The 12,199-nt window shown below is 44.5% G+C and overlaps 1 protein-coding gene across 17 annotated transcripts in view; it reads left to right on the top strand.

Moving 5' to 3' along the window:
* ATG13 (autophagy related 13) overlaps positions 1–12,199 on the top strand; it is a 67,152-nt gene that overhangs the window by 41,319 nt on the left and 13,634 nt on the right. For 12 of the 17 annotated variants that reach the window (XR_004435744.1, XR_004435742.1, XR_004435743.1 and 9 more), the window contains 5 exons: positions 3,834–3,874; positions 4,675–4,771; positions 5,109–5,207; positions 6,962–7,055; positions 11,811–11,909. Coding sequence is in view for 14 of the 17 variants with exons in the window: in XM_033204881.1 (XP_033060772.1) it covers positions 3,834–3,874; positions 4,675–4,771; positions 5,109–5,207; positions 6,962–7,055; positions 11,811–11,909 (430 nt within the window). In the remaining 3 variants the exon portion in view is untranslated. The remainder of the gene's footprint in view (positions 1–3,833; positions 3,875–4,674; positions 4,772–5,108; positions 5,208–6,961; positions 7,056–11,810; positions 11,910–12,199) is intronic. The other 5 variants (XM_033204891.1, XM_033204890.1, XM_033204889.1 and 2 more) reach the window with 1 other exon arrangement.

The raw sequence follows: 12,199 nt of genomic DNA, 5'->3' as shown, positions 1-12,199 counted from the left end.
CAAACTAGTACTTCTCACAAGATGTTGATCATTTAGGAGTGCTTTTGGATACAAATAAGTGTAGCTTAGATCCAGAGAGGTGGGTGATCTCGGAGGAGGTAGACTTGGCGTTTCCCCTTGCTTTTTATACTGTTGTTAGAAGGTTAACAGCCTGATACCATTAAAGAATAGTCTTGACCAGATGTAGTGGCTCACGCCTGTATTCCCAGCACTTTGGGAGGCCAAGGCAGGAGGATCACCTGAGGTCAGGAGTTAGAGACCAGTCTGGGCAACATAGTGATTCCTTATCTCTACTAAAAATTTAAAAAATTAGCCAGGTGTGGTGGTTCGCACCTGTAGTCCCAGCTACTCAGGAGGCTGAGGGAGGATTGCTTGGGTCCCTTCGAAGGTCAAGGCTTCAGTGAGCCATGATCACACCACTGCACTCCAGCCTGGGTGACAGAGCGAGACCCTGTCTCAAAAAAATACACATAGCCAAGAAAAGGTTTAGCAAATTTTAAGCACTGTATCAGTATTTACATGAATAGTGAATGCCTAAGTCTCAACTTTTCGTTAAAGGGTATTTGTGTAGCAAGATCTCTTTTACCAACACTTTATTAACATTGTTCCTGTATTACTTTATGGCAGGAGTCACTAAACTATGGTTAGCCAACCATCTGCTTGTTTTTATAAAGTTTTTTTAAGACACAGCCACCCCCTTTGTTTGCATATTGTCTATGGCTACTTTTGCAATACAACAGAAAGCTGAGTAGTTGTTATAGCCTATACGGCCCACAGTCTTAAAATATTTACTATTTGGTCCTTTACAGAAAGGTTTACTGATCCCTGCTTTTTAGTATCTTTTGTCTGTCTTATCTGTAGTACTTTTGTGCTTTGTATTTCAGATATTTATATACATTTCGTTTCTTTTCTTTTTTTTTTTTTTTTTTAAGGTGGAGTCTTGCTCTGTCACCTAGGCTGGAGTGCAGTGGCACAATCTTGGCTCGCTGAACTTCCACCGCCTGGGTTCAAGTGATTCTCGTGCCTCAGCCTTCCAAGTAGCTGGGATTATAGGCATGTACCACCACGCCTGGCTAATTTTTGTATTTTCAGTGGAGATGGGGTTTCACCATGCTGGCCAGGCTGGTCTTGAACTCCTGACCTCAAGTGATCTGCCCACCTCGGCTTCCCAGAGTGCTGGGATTACAGGCGTGAGCCACCACGTCCGGCTACATTTCTTTTCTTTCATACAAGACTGTAGTCTGTAAGACCTAGGATTCAGATTTATCCTTATTTCATTCCTGACTTCTAACCATGCAGCTTCTTCATACATTGTTGGAGCTTAGTATTTATTGAGTAAACCCATGTATATATTTTAATTTTTAACAGTATTACTTGAAAAATATAAAATAGATTTTAGGTATTTTGAATTCAAACTTTTTGCCAATATAGACTGGCCTGTCCAGGGAGAATCATAGGAAGGTTCCACTATGTTTATGGTTTTTTTTTGTTTTGTTTTGTTTTTCAGAATAGTCTTACCTAGTTAATTATTCCATGGTGGAAAAGATTTTCTGCTTTGTTAAGCCATCTACTTAGAGATTTCTTCATGGCCAGGCACAGTGGGCTCACACCTGTAATCCCAGCACTTTGGGAGGCTGAGGTGGGAGGATTGCTTGAGCCCCGGAGTTTAAGACCAGCCTGGGCCACATGGCAAGACCTCATCACTACTATTTTAAAAATGATATATATATATATATGTAAAAGAGAGCATCCCACAACTAAAGACCACTTACCAAACTCTGGTACATTCTGCTCAAGTATGGTGGCTCATGCCTGTGATCCCAGCACTTTGGGAGACTGAAGTGGGAGAATAATTTGAGGCCAGGACCGGGGCAGTGGCTCACGCCTATAATCCCAGCACTTTGGGAGGCTGAGGTGGGAGGATTGCTTGAGCTCAGGAGTTCGATACCAGCCTGGGCAACACACTGAGACCCTGTCTATACTAGAAATAAAAAAAAATAGCTGGGTGAGGTGGCACGTTCCTGTAGTCCCAGCTACTTAGGAGGCTGAGGCGAGAGGACCTCTTGAGCCCAGGAGGTCAAGGCTGCAGTGAGCAGTGATCATACCACTGTACTCCAGCATGGGCAACAGGCTGAGACCCTGTCTCAAAAAAGAAACAGTTGAGGCCAGGAGTTTGCGACCAGCCTGGGCAACATAGTTAGACCCTGTCTCTACCAAAAAATTATTTTAAAAAAAAACCAAAAAACAGGCCAGGTGTGGTGGCTCACACCTGTAATCCCAGCACTTTGGGAGGCTAAGGCAGGTGTATCATTGAGCTCAGGAGTTAAGACCAGCCTGGGCAACATGGTGAAACTCTGTCTCTACCAAAAATAACAAAAATTAGCCGGGCATGGTAGTGCACACCTGTAGTGCCAGCCACTTGGGAGGCTGAGGCACAAGAATCGCTTGAACCCGGGAGGTGGAGGTTGCAGTGAGCCAAGATGGTGCCATTGCATTCCAGTCTGGGAGACAGAGCGAGACACTGTCTCAAAAAAAAACAAAAAATAGGGCCAGGCATGGTGGCTCACACCTGTAATCCCAGCATTCTGGGAGGCCGAGACGGGCAGATCACGAGGTCAGGAGATCGAGACCATCCTGACTAACACGGTGAAGCCCCGTCTCTACTAAAAACTACAAAAAACTAGCCGGGCGAGGTGGCGGCGCCTGTAGTCCCAGCTACTCGGGAGGCTGAGGCAGGAGAATGGCGTGAACCCGGGAGGCGGAGCTTGCAGTGAGCTGAGATCCGGCCACAGCACTCCAGCCTGGGTGACAGCGCGAGACTCCGTCTCAAAAAAAAAAAAAAAAAACAAAAAATTAGCCGGGCGTGGCAACAGGTGCCTGTAGTCCCAGCTACTCTGGAGACTGAGGCAGGAGAATGGCATGAACCCAGGAGGCGGAGCTTGCAGTGAGCTGAGATCGCGCCACTGCACTCCAGCCTGGATGATGGAGCAAGACTCCTTCTCAAAAAAAAAAAAGAAAAGAAAAAACAAAGAACAGTAGCCGGGCGTGGTGGCATACGTCTATAATCCCAGCTACTTGGGAGGCTGAGGCAGGAGAATCACTTGAACCCAGGAGGCTGGAGGTTGCAGTGAGCTGAGATCATGCCACTGCACTCCAGCCTGGGTGACAGAGCAACACTCCGTCTCAAAAAAAAAGCCTTCTAGTAGCAATCCTTGACCTGTTGGCCACTTTTTAAAATATATTCTTTATTTCTCAGTAGGTGTAATTTTAAAGTATGTTTTAGTAGCAGAGAGAAGAAACTTATAATAGCAATTTCCACTTAATTATTATTTTCCTCATTTCTTTTTTTGAGACAAGGTCTCACTCCTTTTGCCCAGGCTGGAATGCAGTGGTGCAATCTTGGCTCACTGCAGCGTCGACTTCCTGGGCTGAAGTGATCCTCCCACCTAAGCCTCCCGGGTATCTGGGACTACAGGCATGCACCACCACACCCAGCAAAATCATTTTTTGTACATGCAGGGTCTTGCTATGTTGCCCAGATGGGTCTTGAACTCCTGGCCTCAAGTGATCCTCCCAAAGTGCTGAGATCACAAGCATGAGCCACTGTGCCTGGCCTTATTTTCCTTGTTTTTTAACCAACCCACTCTGTATGCATCTCCATACCTGTAGTTTAATTGAAGTAGTAGAAATTATTAATGCTCCGTCAGGAGAGGTATTTGAGCAGATGAGTAAGGAAGGCTTTGTTTTGTTTATTTTGTTTCTAGGTGTTTTGGCTATAGGGGCCCCTAGGAGTAAAGAATCACGTAACATTTCTTATTTTTTCTTGCATACAGAATATATTTTGGGGAAGTTCAGCTGAATGGCTTAGGAGAAGGTATGTATCAAGGTTGAAAAACATTCTTAGTGTTCAGAGCTCGCCTAACTTCAGAGATGAGCTTTGTTTCTGCTTGTTATAATATGTAGATTGTCATCTTAATATGCATAATACAAGTAAAGAAAAGATGAGAATGCAGGTAGGTGGTCCAGGTTACCCCGATCTGCCAGGGGTAACCAAATAATTTTCCCCAAAGTTCCAGGAAATCAGTTTTCTTTCTTACTCTTTATAAAACTGTATATTTTCCTAATTTTCTACAATGAGGGTGTTAAATGTTTCTGGTGAACACGAAGAATTTTGAAAAATTGGAAATGAAACCAAGAAAATCAGGAAAGCTTTGTTGAAAGTGTCACTTGCAGAGCCCTGGCTCTTTACTTAGCTGTGGAGTGGCAGCTTGGGTGGAAGGCAGTTGCTTCTTATATTGAGGTGTTTGTGTGACATTCTAGTGCTCCTTCACTGTCTTTTTTAGCATGTGATGTATCCTTTGCAGGGCTGGTTGGTAGAACTTTCTCAGGCCTTAAGACTTAACAGTTATTTTATCTCTTTGAAGGTAGCTTTATCTATAAATAGAGTGCTATTTCCCCTGCCAATATTGGCTCGATATAGAATACATTGAGAGGGAAGGAACCTATGTATACACACACACACACACACACACGAAATTAAGGCTGCTGCACTTAACATGCTAAGTGGATAATGCCAGAGATTACACAATGGGCCAAATAATTCAGGGAAAGACGGTCTAGGGGCAGTGTCAGTATTCTCTGCAAAAAAAGCTAATAATGTATCTTTTCTCCTAGGCTTCCAGACAGTTCGTGTTGGGACAGTGGGCACCCCTGTGGGCACCATCACTCTTTCTTGTGCTTACAGAATTAACTTGGCATTCATGTCTACCAGGTGAGGAAGAGCCCTGGAATCCAAAAGAACTCTTCCAAAGATAGTTTTTTTTTCTCCTAAACTTTAAGACTAAACCTACAATGCAGTTTTGCTGAAAGCAGTGCCTTCAAAAGAATAAAATCAAGAAAGAGAGGGCACAGTTGCCAGATTGGAGAATTTGAGTGTCCCAGAGCCAGTTTGTCCAGAACGTAGGATTGGTGGTTTATATTTAGGGATTGTGATAGTTAAAGCTGTGGTAGTGCCTGCCAACAGATACAATGTGAGGGGCCCTCTGAGGACTTTGTGGGGGCTGGAAAAGCATTCTAACAAATACTGGAATCTGCTTATTGTATTACAGGCAATTTGAGAGGACTCCACCTATCATGGGGATTATTATTGATCACTTTGTGGACCGTCCCTATCCCAGCTCCTCTCCCATGCACCCCTGCAATTACAGGTGAGGAATGTGAAAAGGTGCTCTCCCAAACTGCAGCTGGGCAGAAGCATCCATCCTGCACAGGTGCATAGAACACCTTTCTCAGCACTCACTCTCCAATGGGCAGGGGGTCACTGATGGAGACCCCACATGGAGAGAAATCAAATGGGCTAGTTTCCCTTCTTTCTGCTCCCTCTTAGGTACACCAAGACTTAGTGTATACAGACTGTCTCAGAAAATTCTTGGGATATTTTGCATCTTGATGTTAGTGATAAGACTTTTCCTGGTGAAACCCCATCTCTACTAAAAATACAAAAATTAGCTGGGCATGCCAGCGTGTGCCTATAATCCCAGCTACTCAGGAGGCTGAGGCAGGAGAATTGCTTGAACCTGGGGGGCCAGAGGTTGCAGTGAGCCAAGATTGCACCACTGCACTCCAGTGTGGGCTACAGAGTAAGACTCCATCTCAAAAAAAAAAAAGACTTTTCTCAGTTACAAGTTACTTAGAGCCTTAGAAGAGTGGCAATGATTTGTGGAATATCCTTGGCAGATGAATTGGTTTTCAGGTTACCATCTGGCATATTAATTTTATATCAGAATAAAATGCCTCCAGGTCTAGAACTCAGAAAACAGGGGTTAGAATAGATGTATATCAGGAAGGATAGTACCTTTATGTGATAGACTTGTGAAGTTGAATAAGCTTGTCTTTAGGGTTTAGATACTTGTTTCATGGAGTCTCTACTACTGATAATTCTTTGAAAACCCAGATGTGAGCTCCACTACTAGTCTGGCTTAAGAAAATGCTCTCTCAGACCAGGCATGGTGTCTAACGCCTACAATCCTGGCACTTTGGGAAGCTGAGATATGTGGATTGCTCAAGCCCAGGAGTTCAAGATCAGCCTGGGCAATGTGGCGAAACACCGTCTCTACCAACTTTTATTATTACTATTTTTTTTTTGAGATGAATTTTGACTCTTGTTGCCCAGGCTAGAGTGCCGTGGTGTGATCTTGGCTCACCGCAACCTTTGCCTCCCAGGTTCAAATGTTTCTCTTGCCTCAGCCTCCCGAGTAGCTGAGGTTACAGGCATGCGCCACCACGCCTGGCTAATTTTTGTATTTTTAGCAGAGATGGGGTTTCTCCATGTTGATCAGGCTCGTCTCAAGCTGCCGACCTCGGATGATCCGCCTGCCTCGGCCTCCCAAAGTGCTGGGATTACAGGTGTGAGTGAGTCTACCAATTTAAAAAAAAAAAAAAAGAAAGAAAATGCTCCCTCAAATAATAGGTCAGGTAAGATGTTTGGGTTTAAAACACAAAACAGGCTGCACGCAGTGGCTCACACCTGTAATCCTAGCACTTCGGGAAGCCGAGGCAGGAGGATTGCTTGAGCTTAGGAGTTCTAGACCAGCCTGGGCAACAGAGGGAGACCGCTGTACAAAAAATTGTTCCTGTAGTACCAGCTACTCAGGAGGCTGAAGCAGGAGGATTGCTTGAGCCTGGGAAGGCTGCAGTAAGCCATGCCACAGCACTCTAGCCTGGGTGACAGAGTAAGACCCCGTCTCAAAAATGAAAAACAAGAACAAAACATTGTCAAACCTCTGAATGCCACTCTCTGGAATGTTTGAAATTATCGAGGACTCCACACGCCTTTCTTGCCAGTACGAACTGTGTGAAATAGTTCTTAGCACAGGTCCCATCCCTATCTAATCAGCTTTTGTAGCCTTTCTGAAAGACTGCCACCACCATAAAATTCATTATTTCTTTCTTTCCATTTTAGAACTGCTGGTGAGGACACTGGAGTAATATACCCATCTGTGGAAGACTCTCAGGAAGTGTGTACCACCTCTTTTTCCACCTCCCCACCATCCCAGGTAGGGGGAAGCAGGTTCTGGGTGATGGTTGTTATTTGGTATATATATGGGCTTTATGAAATGGTGTCCAAATTTAGCTACAATCCCTTTTGGTAGTGGTGGTGATTATTTCAAGGGGATTACTTTGAGGGGTAAGGGAGAGACTTCTTGTCCAGAAGATAGTATTTCTAGTCTGTAATTATTCATAACCTTCAGGATTACATTTAGCCCTTACCTTCCTGGTGACATCTTAAAATTCCCTAGAACATCAGTCACAGAATTCCAAATGCATTCTGACACCAGAGATTTTCTCTGACTTACACTTGTTAACTTCATAGCTACTTCTCTATCGAGTGGTAAATTTCATTTCTAATAATGGAAGAGGCCCCAAAGAGCCAAAAATTATTTAGCGTAAAATGCCAGGGAGAAACCAGTAATACAGCTTTTCTTTATAGGTGACACAGATTTCTGCTTGTGTGTATTCTCTATCCAGACATTTTTAACCATTAACTTCTACTTCAGTCTTCAGTGGCAAACCCAGTTTCATAAAACAGGCTCCAGGCCGGGTACGGTAGCTCACGCCTGTAATCCCAGCACTTTGGGAGGCTGAGGTGGGTGGATCACGAGGTCAGGAGTTCGAGATCACCCTGACTAACATGATGAAACCTCGTCTCTACTAAAAATACCAAAATTAGCCAGGTGTGGTGACGTGCGCCTGTAATCCCAGCTACTCAGGAGGCTGAGGCAGGAGAATCGCTTGAACCAGGGAGGCGGAGGTTGCAGTGAGCCAAGATCACGCTACTGTACTCCAGCCTGGGCGGCAGAGTGAGACTGTCTCAAAAAAAAAAAAAAAAAAAAAAAAAACCACAGGCTCCAAACACTATTGTCAGCTTCCCCAGAGAAAGCACCCCTGTGGTCTTGTGTAATGTGTGTGGTGCCAAGGCAGCTTTAGCTAAACAGTGATTTTTGCAGCTGGCTGGATTGCAGGGGCACACTTCTTGCCTTCCACCGGAAGTCACACATCCCCAGCTTCCTTGCCTCCAGATTCCTCTTCTGCCTGCATTGTCTTAATTATTGCTCTCCTCTTTGACTTTCATATTAGGTGGTTTCTTCTAGACCTACCTCAGTTCTACTTGCCTTTAAATCAGCCCAGATTCTCCCATTTCAACTTTTTATTTGGCGGACCAGACAAATTCATTAGCTGTCCATGTGTTTTTATTTACTGTTGTTGGTTTTTTGTTTTTTTTTTTTCAATTTTTCTTTTTCCCTTTTTTTTTTCTTTCGCCAAGGCTGGAGTGCAGTGGTGCAATCTTGGCTCGCTGCAGCCTCCACCTCCCAGGCTCAAACCATCCTCCCACCTCAGTCTCCTAAATACTGTCTTTGTAATTACAAAAATTAAAAAATTTTTTCCGGCCGGTCGCGGTGGCTCAAGCCTGTAATCCCAGCACTTTGGGAGGCCGAGACGGGCGGATCACGAGGTCAGGAGATCGAAACCATCCTGGCTAACACGGTGAAACCCCGTCTCTACTAAAAAATATGAAAAACTAGCCGGGCGAGGTGGCGGGCGCCTGTAGTCCCAGCTACTCGGGAGGCTGAGGCAGGAGAATGGCTTGAACCCGGGAGGCATAGCTTGCAGTGAGCCGAGATCACGCCACTGCACTCCAGCCTGGGCAACAGAGCGAGACTCTGTCGCAAAAAAAAAAAAAAAAAAAAAAAATGTCCATCCTTGGTTGTTGGAGGAAATATTGGATTAAAGTCGTAGTTCTGCTGGGCACAGTGGCTCACACCTGTAATCTCAGCACTTTGGGAGGCCAAGGCAGGCAAATCACGAGGTCAGGAGTTCAAGACCAGCCTGGCCAACATGGTGAAACCCCTGTCTTTATTAAAAATACAAATTAGCTGGGCGTAGCGGTGGGTGCCTGTAATCCCAGCTACTTGGAAGCCTGAGGCGGGAGAATTGCCTGAACCTGGGAGGCAGAGATTGCAGTGAGCCAAGATTTCTCTACTGCACTCCAGCCCGGGCAACAGAAAAAAAAAAAAAAAAAAAAAAAAGTCATAGTTCTGCAGAGCTCAGTGGCTCATGCCTGTAGTCCCAGCACTTTGGGAGGCCAAGGAGGGAGGATCGCCTGAGCCCAAGGGTTCAAGACCAGCCTGGGCAACATGTTGAAACCCTGTCTCTACCAAAAATACAAAAATTAATGGGTGTGATGGTACAAACCTGTAGTTGCACCTACTTGGAAGGCTGATCTGGGAGGATCGCCTGAGCCTGGGAGATTGAAACTATAGTGAGCTGAGATCGTACCACTGCACTCCAGCCTGGGTGACAGAGTGAGATCCTGTCTCAAAAAAAATAAAATAATAAACTCAGTTGTAATCTGTTTCTTTTTTTTTTTTTTTTTTTTTTTTGAGACGGAGTCTCGCTCTATCGCCCAGGCTGGAGTGCAGTGGCCGGATCTCAGCTCACTGCAAGCTCTGCCTCCCGGGTTTACGCTATTCTCCTGCCTCAGCCTCCTGTGTAGCTGGGACTACAGGCGCCCGCCACCACGCCCGGCTAGTTTTTTGTATTTTTTTTTTAGTAGAGACAGGGTTTCACCGTGTTAGCCAGGATGGTCTGGATCTCCTGACCTCGTGATCCGCCCGTCTCGGCCTCCCAAAGTGCTGGGATTACAGGCTTGAGCCACTGCGCCCGGCCGTAATCTGTTTCAAAAGCAGGAGTTAATGTCTGTGATTGATGTTGTAAAATCCATGGATCACTATTGTTTCTATCGTCCTAGTTTGTTTAGGGTGAACAAGATTCTTGTTCTAAAGTTGCTAAAACAGTTTAGTTTGGGGGTTTGAGAATTGTCATTCCCCTGCTCTCATGAACATGTGTAGGCATGAATGTCAGCATTGATCTGGTCAGGGGAGCTTCTTGTATGCTTACTGACACAGAGTAGCATTGACAAAAAAATGTGCACTTTCTTTCTAGTGCACATTAATGGAAGCAGGGTTTTCTTGTTGTTTTTAGGTAATTAAGTTGTAGATATGTTGAATATTTTTCTTTTTTTAATAAGCTCATCCCAGCTGTTCTAAAAGATATGTCAAATTTAAATTTCAATAAGCAGTTCTGGTTTACAAGTAATAGATTCATAAATAATAAAGTTGTAACTTGTGAGATATGAAGGATGGTGAGACTGGGCCTTAACCAAATCAATTTGTCTGTTTCCCTGATACAATGGAAAGTTGAACCTAAAAGTAAAGGGAAGTTTAGTAGTTTCTGCACCTGATGTTTGCATCAAAGTTTGTATGCCTATGTGACTAGAGGCTGTCTTTTTTATGGTAACTCTCTTATTGTGTCTTATCGCAGTATAAAACTAGATCACGCCAAATTCTTATCAACAGTCTGCACTCCATAAGTGAGCCCTGTCGTTACTCCCTGGGGACCTCTGATCAAGGCTGGTACAATTTGGTACAAAAATACTCAATTTTGAACCTAATTTCTCTCAGCGGTAGAGAGACAATCATTTGCTATCATTTCTTCTCATTCTTGTTAATATTGAAGTAGTATTTTTCTTAGTGACTTACATAATTACTTAATTCAGCAATTTCTATTGGAGCTTTTGCTGGAGTCCAGTAAATACATGTTGTTGGTTTTGCCAGCAGTATAAGGATCATTGTGCCATTTGGGCACAGAGTTGAGTCTAGAGGTGAACCTACTGTGTGGCCTAAGGTCCTGCCTCCAGTTCTAAGCATTAATTAGCTAATTGGTCACGTTTATAAATGGGACAACAGGCCGGGTGCAGTGGCTCAAGCCTGTAATCCCAGCACTTTTGGGAGGCCGAGGTGGGCGGATCACGAGGTCAGGAGATCGAGATCACCCTGGCTAACATGGTGAAACTCCATCTCTACTAAAAATACAAAAAAAATTAGCCGGGCATGGTGGCAGGCGCCTGTAGTCGCAGCTACTCAGGAGGCTGAGGCAGGAGAATGGCATGAACCCAGGAGGCGGAGCTTGCAGTGAGCCGAGATCACGCCACTGCCCTCCAGCCTGGGCGACAGAGTGAGACTCTGTCTCAAAAAAATAAGGAACAGCAAGACCCAAAATAATCATCATGACCATAATCATTATGCCCCTAAGTAGCTTTGAAATCATGAGAGTTTTCGACGTGCCCCAGGTTTTTACTTCATCAGGTTCACCTACGCCACCAGGGACTGTAAGAACTGCATACACACACCCCTGCACACCCACTTGCCTTCCCTGGAATGACGTAGGAAAGTGTGCATCTGAGCTTCTTAAAGTTCCAGCCAACAAATGTCAGCTATTTGAAACTGTCCTGCAGATTCTGGGTTTCCTGAAAAAAGCTTTCAGTTGAACATTACAAGCCCCGCATCCTTATTCATCTTCAGCACACCTTGCATCTGCAGTCAGGCCCTTCTTTTGGAAGCTGCTATCTGACTTCCTCTCTTTTTTGAGTAGAGACAGACCAATAGTTGATTCAAGTTTCTCTGTTTTGCCAAGTGGTAGCCAGCTCACCTCAGCTTTGTTTTCTAGCTGCTCATCAGGGAGACAGGCATACATGGAATGCCCTGAAATAAACATCACTGTAGGGACCTTCCAAGTTGTCCCTTTGGAAAGACAGCCCCACGCCCTCGCCCTGCTTCACTCCTGACTCCAGTGTCAGTCCCAGCCTCTCTTACTACTGCCCCTTCCAGAGTTTCTTCACTTCTTTCTCAAGTCCCTTTTCTTTTCTTTTCTTTTCTTTTGTTTCTCTTGTCTCTGTGTGTGTCTGTGCACAGTGTGTGTTTACTGTCACAAAGGCACATTTTCAGACCCCTACTCCTGTGGTGACGGACACCCTGAGGGTCCCCATGGCAGGACTGGCCTTTTCCCATCAAGTGAGTCCATAATGGGAAGAAGGGTATATAATCAGATGGCATACTTTTATTTAAAAATTGTAAATAAATTACAGGGTGTAGTTATTTAAATGTCCCGAGTGTTCTTTGGGATTATTTTGAGGCTTGGTAATAGATTTTAATAGGACACAGCTACGGCCCAGCAGCCCAAAATAGTGAATTTTTTCATCTGCCCCTCCTCCTACCATTGATGTGAAAAATACATGGAGTTATTTATATCAGGTTTTTAAATAAACAACTCACAACTGGTATTCTGTCTTTTTTCAATATAA

The sequence above is a fragment of the Trachypithecus francoisi genome, unplaced genomic scaffold (assembly GCF_009764315.1).
Source record: "Trachypithecus francoisi isolate TF-2019V2 unplaced genomic scaffold, Tfra_2.0 Lachesis_group8, whole genome shotgun sequence".
NCBI classification, from domain to species: Eukaryota; Metazoa; Chordata; class Mammalia; order Primates; family Cercopithecidae; genus Trachypithecus; species Trachypithecus francoisi.
This window is presented reverse-complemented; position numbering and strand designations above follow the sequence as displayed.